The sequence below is a fragment of the Cottoperca gobio genome, chromosome 8 (assembly GCF_900634415.1).
Source record: "Cottoperca gobio chromosome 8, fCotGob3.1, whole genome shotgun sequence".
NCBI lineage: Eukaryota > Metazoa > Chordata > Actinopteri > Perciformes > Bovichtidae > Cottoperca > Cottoperca gobio.
This window is the reverse complement of record NC_041362.1, coordinates 9,199,404-9,216,907: the sequence shown is the minus strand read 5'-3', so window position 1 is coordinate 9,216,907 and position 17,504 is coordinate 9,199,404. Positions and strand designations below refer to the sequence as shown.

At 39.3% G+C, this 17,504-nt stretch overlaps 2 protein-coding genes across 6 annotated transcripts in view; one reads left to right on the top strand and one right to left on the bottom strand.

The window, feature by feature from the left end:
* The first annotated feature begins 10 nt into the window (after nt 1–10).
* On the top strand, nt 11–15,986 carry LOC115011956 (arf-GAP with dual PH domain-containing protein 1-like). 4 transcript variants are annotated; one of them, XM_029437262.1, is made up of 12 exons: nt 11–550; nt 3,139–3,186; nt 4,461–4,591; nt 5,268–5,359; nt 7,014–7,096; nt 11,699–11,811; nt 13,022–13,168; nt 13,568–13,651; nt 13,903–13,965; nt 14,136–14,207; nt 14,356–14,584; nt 14,679–15,986. In XM_029437262.1, the coding sequence occupies exons 1-12, from the start codon at nt 460–462 to the stop codon at nt 14,705–14,707; spliced, it is 1,182 nt and encodes a 393-aa protein (XP_029293122.1). In that variant the 5' UTR covers nt 11–459; the 3' UTR covers nt 14,708–15,986. The 4 variants fall into 4 exon arrangements, with proteins under 4 accessions (XP_029293122.1, XP_029293123.1, XP_029293124.1 ...); XM_029437263.1 differs by lacking the exon at nt 3,139–3,186 and having other exon boundaries at nt 20–550; XM_029437264.1 differs by lacking the exons at nt 11–550; nt 3,139–3,186 and having other exon boundaries at nt 4,464–4,591; nt 5,020–5,359.
* Nucleotides 15,736–17,504, bottom strand: part of LOC115011959 (ras-related protein Rab-26-like) — a 44,428-nt gene continuing 42,659 nt past the window's right edge. For both annotated transcript variants that reach the window (XM_029437268.1, XM_029437267.1), the window contains one exon: nt 15,736–17,221. In XM_029437268.1, coding sequence (XP_029293128.1) covers nt 17,122–17,221 — 100 coding nt within the window. In that variant the 3' untranslated portion in view covers nt 15,736–17,121. The remainder of the gene's footprint in view (nt 17,222–17,504) is intronic.

The following is a 17,504-nucleotide window of genomic DNA, read 5'->3' as shown; positions in this document are numbered from 1 at the left end:
TCTTTTTAGAGTTTCACTTTCTCCACCTAATTCATATCACCAACCGCGTCTGCTCAGGTCGTTAAAAATGTGCGAAGAAGAAGAAAAGCTTTACTCGGGCAAAATACTAATTCAATATTTCCACGCACTGAATTGGTGACGGAGGAGGTGAGTGTCACCGTCTGGGAGAGTCGTGAGTGCGTCTCATGTCATCACAATGACCGCTGGAGGTCCCACTTCAGAGAAAGACACAGATAAGACTCAAATGCGTTTTATGTTGTCCGTATGGATTTTACAGTATGTACACCATAACTGATCTTGCTCCCCTATTCAGACACCCTCCGCCTTCTCATTAGTTCTTTAAGCGCGTTACTTTTGCAAATGCAGTCCAGCGCGCCCCGGCGACAATCTTACTTTCGATGCAAGAAAGTTTGAGGTTTTCAGCCGCTGTGCAGGCATCTCGGCAGAAACATTTGTATTATGGCTTCGGATCAAGAAAGGAACAGGCAGCGTCTGAAACAGCTTTTGGAGAAACCCGGCAATGGAAACTGTGCCGACTGCGGAGCTGCAGGTAGGCTGGACAAAAACATTTTAGTGACCCTTTCTTACTTATCTGATTGTATGACTATCCTACTTCATTGTTATTCACGTGGGATATTATATGCTGTTAATATGTAACTATATATAACAATTTCACATGGTATCTTCAGTTATTTCTCGCAAGGTCGTTTAGTTTCTCTTCTCAGACAGTCACGATGTGGTCTATGCCACATATGGTTATGAAATAAATGACAGGTGACAAAATGAAGATCCTCACACAGCAATGAATTTGGTCAGGACTCTAATTCAAGCAACTACAGAATGTTATAGTGTATATATGTACATGTGTAACACTTGTAGACCTATATAAGTGCTTTTTATTTAAACTTGAGAGCTTAGTGGTGGTTAAAAAGTGACCAAATATGTATTCATCTGGTTTTTGATTTCCTTTTGCATGTGCACATATGGTCACACACCCTGATGGTCACACCTAGTTGTTTGCACTGCACTTATCACATCTGCAGTTCAGTAGATGGGCAAACAGGTGTGGTTTGTGAAATAAGGCTCATCTATAGTCTGAAAGAAATTCAGAAAAGTTTGTTTAATGTATTATTCCTCACTTGGCGTTGCTCCTGGTTTAAAAAAAAAAGTGCTTCCCTAATTACTATTCAACATGATGAAATATTTAAGCTAATCTCCCTTCAAGTCCATTCATTCAGTCCTCTTAAAGGATGCTCATATTTAGGACTGCTACTAACAAGTATTTTCATTATCCATTAATGTTATGATTCATTTTCCGATTTATCGTCTCTGAAATGTCATAAAATTGCAAAAAAAAACAAAGACATTGTTAGTTTACAGTCAATTGTGATAATAATGATCAGTAAATCCTCTCATTTGAGAAGCTGCAACCACATCTTCCTTTACCTTTTTGTTTTATGTCTTGAAAAGACTAAAAATTACTTTTATTATTTATCAAAATGGTAGCAGAAAATTTTTCCCTATAAATTAAACCACCGTAAACTGCTTTTTAAGGTGCTTCATGCACGTTGTGGACCCAGTATCTCTTCCATGCCAAATGTGTTTCCCTCCTCTGCTCATTGGCTATCTGACTTGGTGCGTCCTGATGTCTGGAGAGTGACTTCTCTCTGGCTCATTGTCTCAACTACAGCAGGCCCACATAATGCAGAGAAGATGGGAGTGGCTAACTACACATCAGCCTCTTGTCTCTTGAGTACAGATGCACAGTCTTATGTGTGCAGCTTTGTGATTATGCACAAGGAAGTACGTTTTCTGTTCTCAAGCTATTTTTGCAGTGTCTGTCCACTTAGTCTTCATTAGCAATGGTTGAAGGGCTGCAGCACACTGATACAAAGTAATTGACACTGTTCCAGTTCTCTGACTCAGTTACAAAATAACCACTATGGCAACTTTAATCTCACCTGCATCGATGTGACTAATGATTCTGAAATGTCAGTAGATTTTGAAGTGTGGAAGGTGCTGCTCACAAACACATTTGCTGTGCGTGTTCCTTTCACACACCTGTACAATTGATCATTATCACACTTTCCACTCTCGCCCCCCCGTTTAAAGAAATGTTTGAACTGTTTGATGTTCTGACTTTTCACTGAAACGCATACACTTTTCAGTTTATTTGCTTTATGTCAAGTCTTCAGTATGTATTGTTTTGGGGCCACATAGGTGTTGAAGGTAGTAGTGACTCATATATTGTATGCAGAAAAGTGTGAATGTAACATGGGAACATGGTGTAGGTGTGAATGACATGTTACACACACTGTTAACTGTTAATATTCATATAATGTTCTGCAGCTGTATTTTAAATGTCACGTAACAGTTTTTATAATATAGTCTTGGTTGGATCTTTTTTTTTTAAGGCGATATTGCTGGAGTGAAGTACATGAATATATTGACCAAACGCAACACACAAGACCAGTTACTGCACACTGATGAAAATATTTATTTTCCAGGAAAATCAGTCAATACATATATGCATTTAACTTTGCACTGCAAATCAAAAACATCTAAAACGTAAACATGGCAGAAACATAGTTGTGGAGACAAAAGACCTTTTGCATTTTTATAGTGCTTACGCCTGATTGTATGCACCTAAGTCTGTACACCTGACAGCCGTGTTTGATCAATTAGTTCATATGAAAGTCAAGTAGCGCCAAATCACAAGAGAAGTTATCTCAAGACACTTTTCATAAAGAGCAGGTCTAGGCTGCACTCTTTAAGTGTGCATTGAAATGGCAAAGAATAGACATCAATGTAGATACAGTATGTGTCTAATGTAGAGAAGTGTGTGTAGAGTTTTGCATAACAGTGAGGCTGAACATGTGGTTATAGTTGTGAAGATCTGAGCTGGGGTTTTGCTCCTTCTGTGTCAGTTTCAATTGTGCTTCGTGTGCCCTTTTTAATTTGTTTAGCAATTGAAAAAAAACAGTAAAAACAGACTTATCTACAACAAAATTGTATAACAATAGCCACACATGCTTACACATGTAGATGTGATCTACTGTATGTAATCATAGTATAGTTACATTGATGTGCCTACCTCTGATAAGATTTTGAAGATGGGTTATTACCATTTCTATGCAGATGCAGAAGTAACACCTATGAGGCTCTACCCTGTCGGGGTGATTCAAGGTGAGCCGTCAGTGGTGCAGAGTCTACTCTCTCTCTACTGCCACCACACTGAACAATGGAAAGGAAACCACACAAACATAAATACAATCCAGATCTCGATTGACATCATTCTCGCCCAAATATTTGTCATCTATATTTTATGATGAGTCTGAGGAAGTGCACTGAGTAATAGAATCGAGGTCATGGAGGCCAGCTCTCATCTCTTTGTGTGACCTGCTTCCTCTACGAGCTGAAGTGAGTGCACTTGGAAAATGTATTCTTTTCGATGCAAAGACAATCAGAATTAAGTTTATTGTCGAGTAGGTTTTCACTTACAAGGAATTTGCATGCATGCAGTAAATAATAAACAAATTGAGAGGAAATAAAAAAACAGGTAAAGTACTGAAAAAGAAACTACGATGCAAGTGTGTACAATATGACAGGTTAGTGCAGGAAGTGCAAAAACGTTTGGATAGAACTTAGTATTGAGCTTCACGTGTTGAAGACAGAAAGATGGAGGTGAGGAAGATGGACAGACCGTCTCGTTCTGTCGGTTTGCCACTTAAGAGTGTCATGTTCAAGTGACAACACAACTACCTTTAAGACAACTTCATTAGCTACAACTTGATGTCTATGATCACAATCGTGGCTGTTTAAATGCTGACCTGAATCAGACGTTAAGGAGGGAGAAGATAGACGCATCACTCACGTGCAGTCTTTGTGTGTAGGACAGTAACTCCTTCAGGATCTGATGAACCCATAGTCTCTCCATGTTCCATGTCTTAACCCGAGTGTCAGATTTCTATCCGTACCTGTTTCTACGTTACATTTTATTATTAGGAATCCTAATCCACTGGAAGAATCATGTAGAAAAACTTGTATACATGTGAAAATAGTAGGGCGACTTAACTCTCATAGGATTTCTTTTCTCCAGAAAGAATCATGCAAAAGCACCACTTTAAATCTTGTGTCTACCAGAAATGTGCACATAGGTTTCTTGGAAATCATTCAGCATGAAACAAACATTTTGAACAATGACTAATTAACTAAAGAAATCTAAAACGACCAATCAGTCGACTAAGAGGGGGCAATCCTATAAAACAGTTATTTCTGCCTGTAATGTGTCCACCACTGTTTTGGTTGTCTGTTCTTCACTATGGTCAACCTATTTCAAATATGGCTGAAATATCAGTGTCTGTAAGAAGGAAGTTCAGACTTGTTTCAGCGTGTTCAGTTATTTTGAGCTTTAAGTGGTTGTTGTGTGAACTTACAAGTGTTTTTATGCTGTGTTGCAGATCCGGAGTGGGCATCCTACACCCTGGGAGTGTTCATGTGTCTCAGCTGCTCTGGCCTTCATAGAAACATTGCTCAGGTCAGCAAGGTGAAATCTGTCTTGCTGGATCCCTGGAGCTCCTCTGAGGTGGAGGTGAGAACTTGTGTATGTGCAGTGTTTCTATAAATCCTGAACAAAGTAGAAAGCCTTGTGTTCTATAAGACCAGCCATTGATTATAGTCTGAAACTAAGCTTGAAGGAATGTCTGCAACCTCTGGCCTGCCTCTCCCCCACCCTGCTTCACTGTGAGTATCACTCTCTGCCTGCTCTGCAGAGCGCCTCTGCATCCCTGCTTGGAAGAATAAGACAAGTCATCAGACTTAATTTAGCATGGCCTGAAAGTCATGAGCCAGCAGCTGGCAGATACAACCAATACCTTGTTTGTGCTGAATCCTGGGACTCTCAGACTTTAAAACTCACTTTAAAAACAGGTTGATGGTGCTGGGAGTGGGTGTGCGGGGCGGTGGTATCCTAGTTGTGTGCTAATGCATACTGAACAGCTTCCTCTGTGTTCAATACAGAGACACAAAAGAAGAAGCAGCCATGGCAGCAGTACCATCTCCCTCTGGGCAACGAGTCAGCCACATATACAGATACTTAGCTCTGTGTGTGTGTGTGTGTGTGTGTGTGTGTGTGTGTGTGTGTGTGTGTGTGTGTGTGTGTGTGTGTGTGTGTGTGTGTGTGTGTGGCCATCATGCCACTGAGCACACACTAATGCACACAGCTATCACTTGCAAACATCAGATGTTTCTCTTCCTTCCCTATGCAGTTTATGGACTCTGTGGGTAACAATGCGGCCAAGGCCAAGTATGAACAGATAGTTCCTGCCTTCTACTACTGTCCTACACACAAAGACTGCATGTGAGTGATGCATCTATCTTCTCCCTCCTTAACGTCTGATTCAGGTCACCTCTAAATGTAAGAGTACATATTAGTACATATCTGTTGCACAGATGGAAACACAGATTTACAAACATATAATTTCCTTTTTATCTTGATTTTGTCCAGCATTTAAACAGCCACGATTGTGATCATAGACATCAAGTTGTAGCTAATGAAGTTGTCTTAAAGGTAGTTGTGTTGTCTCTTGAACATGACACTCTTAAGTGGCAAAGGTTTGCAACATTGCAGACCTTTGCTGATATATATTGTGGTTATTTTGTGCAAAGAGATAGTAAAATACTGCTGATGCAATAAGACTGTTCTGCAGATGGATGCTTCGAGTAACAAGTGGTTTTGGTTGGTTTAGTCTCAGTGATAAGAATGCCAAGTTCCTGTAGTTTTAACAGGAAGTAACAGTTCAGAACAAGGGTTTAACTTAGCTGTCCAGTGATATAAATAGCAATACGCAACAACACTGAGTGTTCATAAAGGACGATTGTTCAAAGCAGCACAAAGGAAGGGGGGATTGGATAAAGAAGAGAGAAAAAGTCAAATCCATTATCCGCTAAGAGCTTTGAGCATTCGGGAAAGAAAGCTTTTACATTAAATATCATGATGCTGATTTATTGAATCAAATCAAATCAAATCAAATTTATTTGTATAGCCCAATATCACAAATTATACATTTGTCTCAGTGTGCTTTACAGACTGTACAGGTTACAACATCCTCTGTCCTTAGACCCTCGCATCGCACAAGGAAAAACTTCCTAAAAGAAACCCCAAAATTAAAGGGGAAAAAATGGAAGAAACCTCAGGGAGAGCAACTGAGGAGGGATCCCTCTCCCAGGACGGACAGACGTGCAATAGATGTCGTGTGTACAGGATAAACAACATAGTACAAATACAACATTTGACAGAAATTATGTTGTGTTGGAAAAAAAAAAAGAAATAGAAAGTTTGGATGAATCCAGGAAAATGTCAATAAGGCTTCCCGGTGTCCAGCAGGACCAGGTCAGCAGGCGCTGTCACAATTCATTCATGATCCTGACGTAAACTTTATCAGTGGCAACCTGCCACATGAGAGACAGACACTCCGGGGATGATACCCCGGATGGTGAGTTAGTAACATACATTTACATAAATGCATACAGATAGAGAGGGAGAAGAAGAGAGGGAGAAGAAGAGAGAGGGAGAGAAGGAAGAGAGCAGGGAGGTGTCCCCCGGCAGTCTAAGCCTATAGCAGCATAACTAAGGGCTGATCCAGGGCAAACCTGAGCCAGCCCTAACTATAAGCTTTATCAAAAAGGAAAGTCTTTAGGAAAGTCTGAAGATGACATAGCTGATTACGTGTGGAGAAATGATGAGGTGTCTTGGTGAAAGATGGATATGGGAGATAAAAGGGCACGAGCCATATGATTTTAATGTCATAATAAATGGAGGACAAGGGTAGTGTTAATAAGGAGAAGTTGAGCCATGTAATATTTGACAGCTTTTGTTCAGAGTATGCATGAAATGTGGCTTGGAGCCTCGACATCCATGTAAGTTAATGAGACGTGTTCAACAAATGATCTTAAGCATGAAGTAAACATCAAACCCCGGCAGAGCCGAGTGTCTAACGCCCACTGTTCTGCAGGCTCCTGCGGGAACAATGGATACGAGCCAAGTACGAGCGGAAGGAGTTCATGTGTGTGGAGAAGCAGGAGCCCTACTCGGCAGGTAAGAATGAAATGCATCTCTGTACACATTATACTTCTGGCTTCCTCCAGAAAACAAGTACTTGTCCGTGTCTCACAAAGCTCCACCTATTTAGCATTGAATGAATACTCAGCATATCATTATCACTATTTTAGGAAATCTAAAAACAGTAAAAGTATGTATCTATTCTGGAAACCTGAAGTTCCTGTTTTTACATTTCTGTTTTTAATGGTTAAAACAAATGAGATACATTAGGTTAATATGTAAAATGTTGATGTTGGTCGACATATTTTCAATTTTCACATTCTCAACCAAGCCAGTAAGTGTATTTCCAAAATGTTTATTCTTTTTTATGTATCTTGCTCATTTACAATCTATAAATATTGTAATCCTCTTCCTTGAACTCTTTATTTGTTTTATTATCACATGACACACTCTTGGTGAACAATTGTAACATAAAGTAGCACAAACTGGGATAATGATCTTGTGAGAAAAGTGTATTGATATCTGTAGAGGGTGTGTGTGTGTGTGTGTGTGTGTGTGTGTGTGTGTGTGTGTGTGTGTGTGTGTGTGTGTGTGTGTGTGTGTGTGTGTGTGTGTGTGTGTGTGTGTGTGTGTGTGTGGGTGTGTGAAGGTGCTTTTTAGCCTGCTAATGGCATCACCCAGTCAAAAGGTGTAATAATGAATAACTCATCATGGCCCAGCAGGCACCATTACCCTCTGCTCATTTACATGCCTCAGCCCAATTAGCCTGCCAGTCAGATCGCCCTGGTGCTTGTTGGGTAGTTATACAGATAGATGGTGTCAGCATGGCTTATGTTGCAGAGACAATGAGGGTTGGTCATCAAGGGAAGAAAACTGCCCTTTGCTGTGTCCTCATGTCATCCTTTATTTGGCTCTATCATCAGGTTTTCTTTTCTTATCCACACCCACCTCTGTTTCTGCCTATCTACACTATGGCTCACCCTTTCCTCACAGTTGACTGTGTCAAATGATTTTGTAATTTTGTGACTGACCTAAGCAATAAGTTCCTTCCTCACTAAATGTGTAATGCATAACCTTTGTTTTTTTTTGTGCTGAATCATGTGCCTGTGTCACAAATGACAAATGTCTCTTAGCTAATCGTTCGGTGCAGCCTCATTAAAAGAGAGGAAGTGGCACCAACATGTCTGCATTTCAGACCTGGCTAATCAATAATGGATGCCCTCGCAAAGTGACTGGCAAAGATTGTGCCATTAGTTTCTCAGAAGGTTCTGAGATCTCGTAACTGTATCTAAGGTGAAGGCGAGAGATTGACCTTTGTCTACAATCCATGTAAAGCGAGTTAAAGTAGTTGAAATATTACTTTGGCAGAAAGAAACGATTACTCTTTTACCACTCACAAGTTTAAAACAGACGTGGACCACTAAACATTCTAAACAATTGGTAACACTTTACATAAACCCCTACTGTTCTAGAGTATTTTAGAATATCTCTTGTACTATATAGTTATTCAGCTCCCACTTATGGGGGCCCACAGGAGGAGTTATAGTTGTTGACCATTAAAAGAAAAAGAAATAAAAAGACAAAGAGAGACCTGGGCAAGACAAAGTTATGCAGAAAAGACAAATCTAAAAAATAGAATAAAATCAAGGGCACTCACGTTTCGAAAGAAACATTCAAAAGTATTTCAAAGAGTCAGTTTCGTAACCAGCTTAAGGAATCAGCATCTAATTATTTTTTATTTAAGGTTTTAAAGTATTCAACGAGATCAATTCACTGACTTCCGCAACATAGTTCATGCAGAGGGGGCAAAATACACAGATGCCCTTTTATACATTTTATTATTTGGGACCGAAAGCATAAAGAAGTCCTGAGAACGCAAAGAGTATTGTCCGGCACTTTTCTGCATAATGGAGAATAGTTTTGGAGCAGACGATGAATTTCCTTAATTACTCAAGATTATAACTTGTAGTGGTGAGTCAGAGCTTTACAACTCGGGCAGCATGGTAAACTGTGTCAGCCATATGAAGACAATGAGCAGAGTTATGCATACATAAAAGATCACCAACACCAATACATTAATACTACATCTGCTTACAACTACATTAGTGTTATAAACCATTTATTAAATGTTTATATATTGCATACAAATGACAAATAGGGGGATTTAAAGTAAAGTTCCACAGATGTTTCTCTGGACTGGATCATAGACTTTTCTCATAGCAAACAGTTTGACTTGTTAAACATGGCTGTAATTTATAACATTATTCCCATTCAGGTGTTTCAGTGCCCTGGCTCTCTGGTAGCGTGCATGCTTGCTCACTGACATGGCTTACTAGGACTTCTTTATGTAACGCGTCATTGAAGGATAAATCCACTGTTTTTCAGCCTGCACCTTTCTTAAATTAAAATGTTATTTCCTATCATTTATTATGATAGAGAATGCATCTTCAAATATATTTAGTTTTGAGAAACTCAGTTCTGCTACAGTCTCTCTCTAGACTTTAGCAAAGTCTAAAGGAAAAACGGGATGCAGTCAGTATAGTCAGACATGTCTATAATGTTCCATATGCTTTTCTTGATAAAGATGGTAACCAACTACGCTTTCTATCAGGTTTATTTGACAGTTTCCTTTTGTGCCTTCTGTGACGGAAACAGGAAGTTGTGCAACATAATGTCAGTTATTATTACATTGGTTTGTGGTGAACATTTTAACGGTATACATTTTGCAGTTTTGCATTAGCAGTTAGTCATCTTAAGGTCATTTTCAATAGTACACTCTGAACTGAAAAACTGAAATGCAAAGCCTGAAATTCTTCAATAAGGAAAGGCAAAATCTCACTTTAAGGTAGACAAGATATTATCCAAGTCTCATGACTGTCAAACTCTTCCACTCTGTGTGTCTCTCGCTCTCTGTCAATGGCCTCTTGTGTTGTGCTGTGCAGAGGTTTAGGAGCATGTGCCTGTGTGTCTCTGCCACAGAAGAAGAAAGGCCTCTTTTGTGTACAAGTATTCTATATAACATTGCTCCATGATGTTTGACCAGGAGAAACTAGCCGCAATCTGTAGAGGACCTGAAGAAAGACGTACTCTCTGGTCCAAAACTTGCTTTGCGCTCCCAAGTGTTTGCAAATATTTGACACTCCGTTGCAACGGTGAATGAATTCTCTTGTTCTACTGTGCTGAGTTATGTTGTTGTGGGCAGTGTGACCCTCCTCCTCTCAGCGGTGGAGCAAATCTTTCAGTTTCATGAATAATTGAAGAAGCCATTGCTCAACCAGAAGTTTACTGCTGTGTGCAGCCCACACCATTACGACTTTATTACCGTACAAAGAAACAAGGGGAAGGGACAAAGGAGTGGAGGGAGACAGAATAGTGCAGGTGGACCAGCAGAAAAATAATAACGTTTTTGTAATTTAAGCTCTATTTCCCCTGAGGAAAGTGGACATTTTCTTCTAAACATGTCTCAGTTTTACACTTCAGCTCATACGATACCATCATTTGAATAAGGCACTTAACATTCAGCAGAAATGCTTTTCTTGTACAGTTACTTGCAGGGGAAGTGGTTTATCAGTTTCTAATGTATCACAGGGGATTCTTTTTATAATATTTCTCATATGTTTTTATAGATACTTCCCCCATTCAAATTGTAACTACAAGCTACACTAAACAGTTACAACTCATTCTTAAGATGCTAGTGGCCCTTAAAACAGACTAAAACAAAACAAAACTTTAAAAAAAAGAAAAGGCTGAAAAGAAAAACAACAACAACCTTGCAACAGTTTTCAGTTCATAACGGCTAATGAACAGTGTGTAAGTCTGTAGGTTATTTTGCTGTGCAAACAAGTGGTCTTACTTGAATCTCCCAACCTTTTAAAAGATCCAGTTTTTTTAGAAATCAAGTTCTAAGATATTGAGGAAAAGATAATTATGTTGAATATTGCTGATTTGTGCAAGTAAGTGTCTGTGTTGGCCGGCAATGACTATGCATATCTTCCTGCAGTGCTGTCTCTGTTAGCTCCCGCTGGGTATGGGCAGAGAGACCAGTGTCAGGAACAGGCTCAGGAAGAGAGCCAACAAGAGCTGCGTGCGTGCCAAGTTTATTTCAGTAATGATCAGGCTTGTAGAGGACGCAATCAGTTGAAGCTGAATTTTTTTGTGTGGTAAAAGCAGAGGTGCTTAGAACACTGACCACATAAACTAAAACTGTCCACACACCAATGTTGCAGGTCATTGTAATGTAGGAGCTTTCAGTGGTCTCCATTGTTTCTCGATGAGTGTCCAGTGTAATATTATCCTTAAAGATCTCTCAAACTCTCGAACGCCCACTGTTGCATAAAGTAATGAAAAATAACAGTTTTAGTGCACTCACTATGTACTGGATGAATGGGCACAGGGATTTTATATTTTATATTGGATGTATATTGTTTGTGCTAATATTGCTCTGTGTCTGCTGGATGTATACATGTTCAACTGTTTCTTACGGGTTTACCATATCGACTTTTTAAAATCATAATATGTAAGTGTTTATAGCTTGTTCTGCTGTTCCCAACTGGCCAAAGAAATATCTAAATAATAAAGTTGTTGTATTTACTGTTTTCTCTCTCTGTATTCCTGCTCTGTGTCAAACCCTCCTGGCAGGCTACAGAGAGGGGTTTCTATGGAAACGTGGCAGAGACAACGGACAGTACCTCAGCCGAAAATTTATTCTGTCCGAACGGGAAGGCGTTTTGAAGTACTTCAACAAGCATGATGTGAGGTTTTCTTTTTATCCCACTTTCTATCTTTTTTCTCATCTGATCTGATGATCTCAGTATTAAAACTGCCTTTGTGAAGGCCCTGTCACACATATCTGTCATATCTATCATACGAAATATCGCCAATAGGTTGATATAAATGAAGGGTAAATTGTGATCGTTTGAAGGACGCAGACGTTACGCCGAACACGCCAGACATACACAGTTCCGTATGGCAGAAACATGCCGGCGTATATGAAAATGAGCTTAAAATGTGTTAGAGTCCAAATACGTCCAACGTTTCCACAGCGGTGTTGTAGCTGACGTTTACATAACAATTACATAACTAATTATTATACGTATGTCAAACATTGATAGCGTATCACTTACCTATTTAAAACGTATCAGAGCGTCTGGCCTATGGAGCTGGAGAAGTGCCATCTGGTTCACATCATGCTGATGCTGGAGAACGGCTAACATGCTGAACACTAGCTGTACTGTAGAAACACGTTTAATAAGTTACTCCGTCGTCAGGCATCATCTTAACATAGGGTAGGAATAGGGTATCCACTCGTTATCAATACATTGGCTGTAGGATTCACCGTCAGCCGACGTAGCCTATATCTAACGTACCTCTAACGTAGTCATGTAGGTATTCACGTAGGTAAGTATTCACGTACGTATTCACGTATGTCTAACGTAACGTCTACATATCTTATGAAGCATACATCGGGTACGTCCGGTAATTTTGAACATGCTCAAAACATCATTCGTCTGATACATTTTGTATTAGTAAGTGATGCGCTATCAATAGGTTAGACATGCGTATCTGTAAATGTTCACTTTTCCGAACCGATCGGATGAAAAGTTGGACGTATTTGGACTCTGACAAATTTTCGTATGCGCCGGCGTACGTTTCTGTCATACGGATATGTGTGACAGGGCCTTTTAGAAAAGAAAGTCACTCTCTGTAGAAATGTGCTCATTCTTCTGGTGAACTCTGAAGATCTCATTCTGTTTTACTACAGGAGCATGATTACCTCCTATTCTAAAAATCATAGTGGTAAAACCATAATGGACCACAATGTTTCACTGTGATTTTTATCTGACATATGATACATTCTGCATCTTTTCTATTACGTATACTATTAGAGAACTTTGAGACGGATGCAAGGAGAGCCAGGACTATCGACTGTCTTTCTTTTAAAAATATCTTTCCTTTCTGCAGGCCAGAGAGCCCAAAGCGATAATGAAGATAAACACTGTGAATGCCACTTTCCAGCCAACAAAAACCGGCACTAACCACGGCCTGCAGATAACCTATTTGAAGGACAACAGCACTAGGAATATTTTTGTTTACCAGGAGGATGGAAAGGTGAGGGGCCTGTGCCTCTGTTCTGTGTTTTATGTGGAGTAAGAAAAGAGCAGGAGTGTTTGAGAATGCAGGAAAAGGCACGAGTACCTCTGGTGGAAAGGGTTTGTCATTACAAGTCTGTGTGATTTTGAAGTTTATTTTTATAATCCTTAATAATAGCTAAAGGCTTCCCATAACGCATACAGCATAAGAAATAATACTGTGAAAATATGCTACCTCTTCCAAATGGACCACATCTCCTCGGGTTCATTTCAAAATGCAATTTAGAAAGTCATTGTGCCTAGAAATGAGTGCCGCATGTAGTGCTGGAGATAATTATGGACTATCACGGCTGATGTGTGAGGAGAAGATGTTTCAGTAAGAGTCCGTCACTGAACTCCTTGATGTCCTGTTTTGAAGGAAATGGTGGACTGGTTCAACGCCATCAGAGCAGCCAGGTTTCACTACTTGCAGGTGGCTTTTCCAGGAGCTACCAACTCTGATGTGAGCGCATGCACGTGCATACAATTGAGGACACTGACATACATATTTTTATATAATATGTTCTGGGTGTTATATGTTACTTTCTACAATTTAAAACCGGTAAAAATTGACAAAGAAAATAGAAACTAACCGAACATTTATTTAAATGGTTAAATAAGAAGTTTTGGTAGCAGTATTTCGGAGAATCTGGCTTTGGCACACACACATATAAACATGAGTTTATCAATGACTACGCTTTTTTGTTTGTCTAGTTGTTGTCAAAGCTTACCAGGAACTACATAAAGGAGGGTTACATGGAGAAGACGGGTCCAAAGGTAATGCATTTTTCTGTTTTTCTGCAACATTTCTGTTAGTGGAATACTTTACCACAACATGATTGATAGGTAAGAGAAAGATCGTCTTGCAGAGCATTAAAACAAGAGGTATTTATTTGACATTTGTAACTCTACGAATTGAGCTACTGCCACATGTTTCTGTCCCACAGCACACAGAGGGCTTCAAGAAGAGATGGTTCACGATGGATGACAGGAGGCTCATGTACTTCAAAGATCCACTGGTATTAAAACCGTACATCATGAACAAACTCCTGTAGTTGTACACTGTGACCAGCAGATGCTGCTCTGCCCCTTTTTCTACCATAAAGTTTTTTTTGTTTGTTTCATTAAAGATGATTAAACTGTATGGGTTTCTCCCTCTACTTCCAGGATGCCTATGCACGAGGCGAGGTGTTCGTTGGTAGTAAGGAAAACGGCTACACTGTGCTTCCCGGCCTCCCCCTGAACATTCAGGGCTACCATTTGCAGTTTGGAATTACCATAGTGACCCCAGACCGGAAGTTTCTATTTGCGTGCGATACTCAAGAGAATCAGGAAGACTGGATCGCTGCATTTCAGACTGTTATCAACAGACCAATGCAGCCTCAGGATTATGCAGGTAAATTGAACAACCAACCAAGTCAAGTCATTCTTTAGCCCTTTTCTTCTCAATTTCTAAGTCTGATATGTATTTGTTTCCGTTCTCTCTGCAGTGGAGGCCTATTTTAAGCACAAACCATGACTGCCTTAGTGTTTGAAGAGATGTGAGTGCAGGGAGGGGAGATGGAGGAAGAGAAGGACTTACTCTCATGTTGGAAGTCTTTATAAAGACTTAAGTGGGACAGAGAAAAAGTTACAGTTACCGATCTCACAGTGACCCCTTCACGCTACCTGCAATCCTGCTTAACCTCACCCACATTTTGTGCCAGATCCATTTTGTTAGGGAGTCTGAATCACTCCTAAAGTCATGAATGTTAGCCTAACTTACTAATTTGTTACGTACTGTGACTTACATACTTGAAAAAGGTCAGTCATACTGACCTGAATGTGCAGAAGTATGTTTGTAGGAATCAGAACTGTTGCTGCTCCAATGTCAATGTCTCTTCTCAGTATGAGTACTTAAATTACTTAATACAACTTAACCTTGCATTTCAACCAAGTGTACAAACTGAGCCCTTCTGGCCAGTTCTATACACACACACTCAGATATCTTACACAGAACTGTAATGCGTCACTAAAGAAGAAATAATTCATCCATTTCCATGTATGTGTACAGTGGTATTTAATTCTCAATGTATTGGTTTTAACTGTCTAATTTGCTACATGCAGCTTGTAACGTTCAAATGCCAAGCAGTGAAGATATAATTTATATATTCTTTGTACATATTCAAGCAGCTGAATGTAAACTGATTTGTGTATTGTAATCACATTTAACAATATGCCTGCATTCCCTTTCTCTTGTTTTTGTAAAACCGTAAAAATTGTGATCCAATTCTTCATATTTACTTTCTTATATGATTTATCCAGCAGAGGGAGGCAGAGGAAAAGCTTTAAACTTACTAAGGGGCGGGTTAATCTCATCACACCAGTGACTGTTTGTGCTGAACAGAAAGGTGCAAAGATGCTTTTGAGCAGTATTACGATGGGGAAGTGAAGCAAACCATGCGAGCATGCATCTGCCTGGCTCAAGTGTCACCGAGCAAGACATTAAATCTCCACCGCACAGTACCTCTTGCTCTGAAATGTTGTCACTATTAAGAAGGATGAAAGCAATATTACCTTCTATTTTTATTGTAGTTAACGTTCAGATACAAGAAAGAAGTTGCACATTGAAAAGTAGTAAAAACCAATAATCAATACATTACTCTGAACATCAAGATTTGGAAAAACATGAACATATGCAGTAAATACTGTACAGAGATGACCAGTTTCTATAATTAAGATGAACTCTACCAAAGCAACAGTCATAAAAAGAGGCCTATGCTTCTGTTATGTTAAAAGTTTATAAGAAACTTCAAAAATGTTTTCAAAAAGCATGGCATATATATACCCCATTTAAATATTCATGAATGGTAAATAAAAAGAAATACAGCTAAAGTATGAACATTTGACTACAAATAAAGAGAAATGTACATGTGTGTTGTATACAATACTTTAGACAACATTGTCAATGTACTATAGGTCTTATTCCTCTAATATCTAAAATCACACACTTACTCATTTACCATCTAAAGTGCTCTTCTCCTCGATCAAGCTTTTTACATGCAGAAAAAAGGTTATGTATATACATGTTTTAAATCATTTCAAAACTAAAGAATATAAGTTATGAATAGAGGTTGCATTAGAGCTCTTCAAGACTCAACATTAATCTTCTAATATTGGAAAAATACCCAAAATGTTTAAGTTTCTGGAACCCATGCACTGCCATGTTTCTGAAGGCTTGATTAAACTACTGTATACTTTATTTTCATCTAGCATGAATTAAAATAAAACAATTGATTGTGGCTGATGATGCTATTCTGTATGTCATACCCTTATATACAAAACAGCAACATCAAGTACTACAAGTAAAGACATATTGCCAAATATCCACAGCTGAATCATAGAAATGCTTGGATTGAGTTTATGCTGGTGAGACATGTACATATACGAACATCCATCTACAAACTGACCAAGAAGAGAACATCCAACAAACATTTCACTTTAAATGGATGAGAATAATAAATGGCTTTACAAAAACATCATCTTTCAATAACTTCTGGTGCGAATAAATCCCTTCACAATAAAACAACCACACAAGGTAAAGCAAAGATAGGTGTCTGATTCAATGCTGGGTTTAAAATATGGTGCAGGTACAGTTATGGAGGACAAATGTCCATGAATAGGTTAATAACTGGGAGGTGAGCAGCGTCTAACTTTGTCTTTTGCAAATCTCAACCTGGGGCTGCATTCACAGCTGCAGGGAGAGTCAGGCGAGGAAGAGTAGGGCAGTGAGATGAGTGCAGGACTACAGATGGAGGGAGGTTTGAGGGTGGAGAATCAGAAGCTGGAGCCGACTCCTCATCTTTGATCGGGCCAGATATGAACATGAGTGATCCACACACGCATAAATATACACACTCAATCAGATCCAGACAATGACTATAAGGGCAGGCTTTAGGACCTGCAGCAGCCTGTGCTCTTCATCTCCTTGTTTACGTACTCCTGGAGCTTAAACTTCTCACTGGGATCTTTCAAAGACCGGTGCTTGAGCTCCCTGAGACAGAGAGAAGATGAGATGAGGTTAAACTAAACTGAGCACCCATAAACACTACAAATTATTATCCGTTTATGCCTTAAGTTGCTCCAAAAGCTAATTCAGGAACGTGTTATGGAAGCACAACAGTTCAATCGTGCATCGTTTTTTTTTTAAAGATAAAGTACATATAAAACACACAGCACACATACACTGAAAATAGACTTCACAGTAAAGTAGGTGACATCTTGAGTCCATCAATTAAACTTTGGAAATGAAAACAATTTGCATATTTATAGATTCA

Coding starts and splice junctions, on each gene's coding strand:
- LOC115011956 (XM_029437262.1), top strand. CDS start 460: ATGGCTTCGGATCAAGAAAGGAACAGGCAGCGTCTGAAACAGCTTTTG. Junction 13,169..13,567: donor TTTACCAGGAGGATGGAAAG/GTGAGGGGCCTG, acceptor CCTGTTTTGAAG/GAAATGGTGGACTGGTTCAA. Junction 14,585..14,678: donor GCAGCCTCAGGATTATGCAG/GTAAATTGAACA, acceptor TTCTCTCTGCAG/TGGAGGCCTATTTTAAGCAC.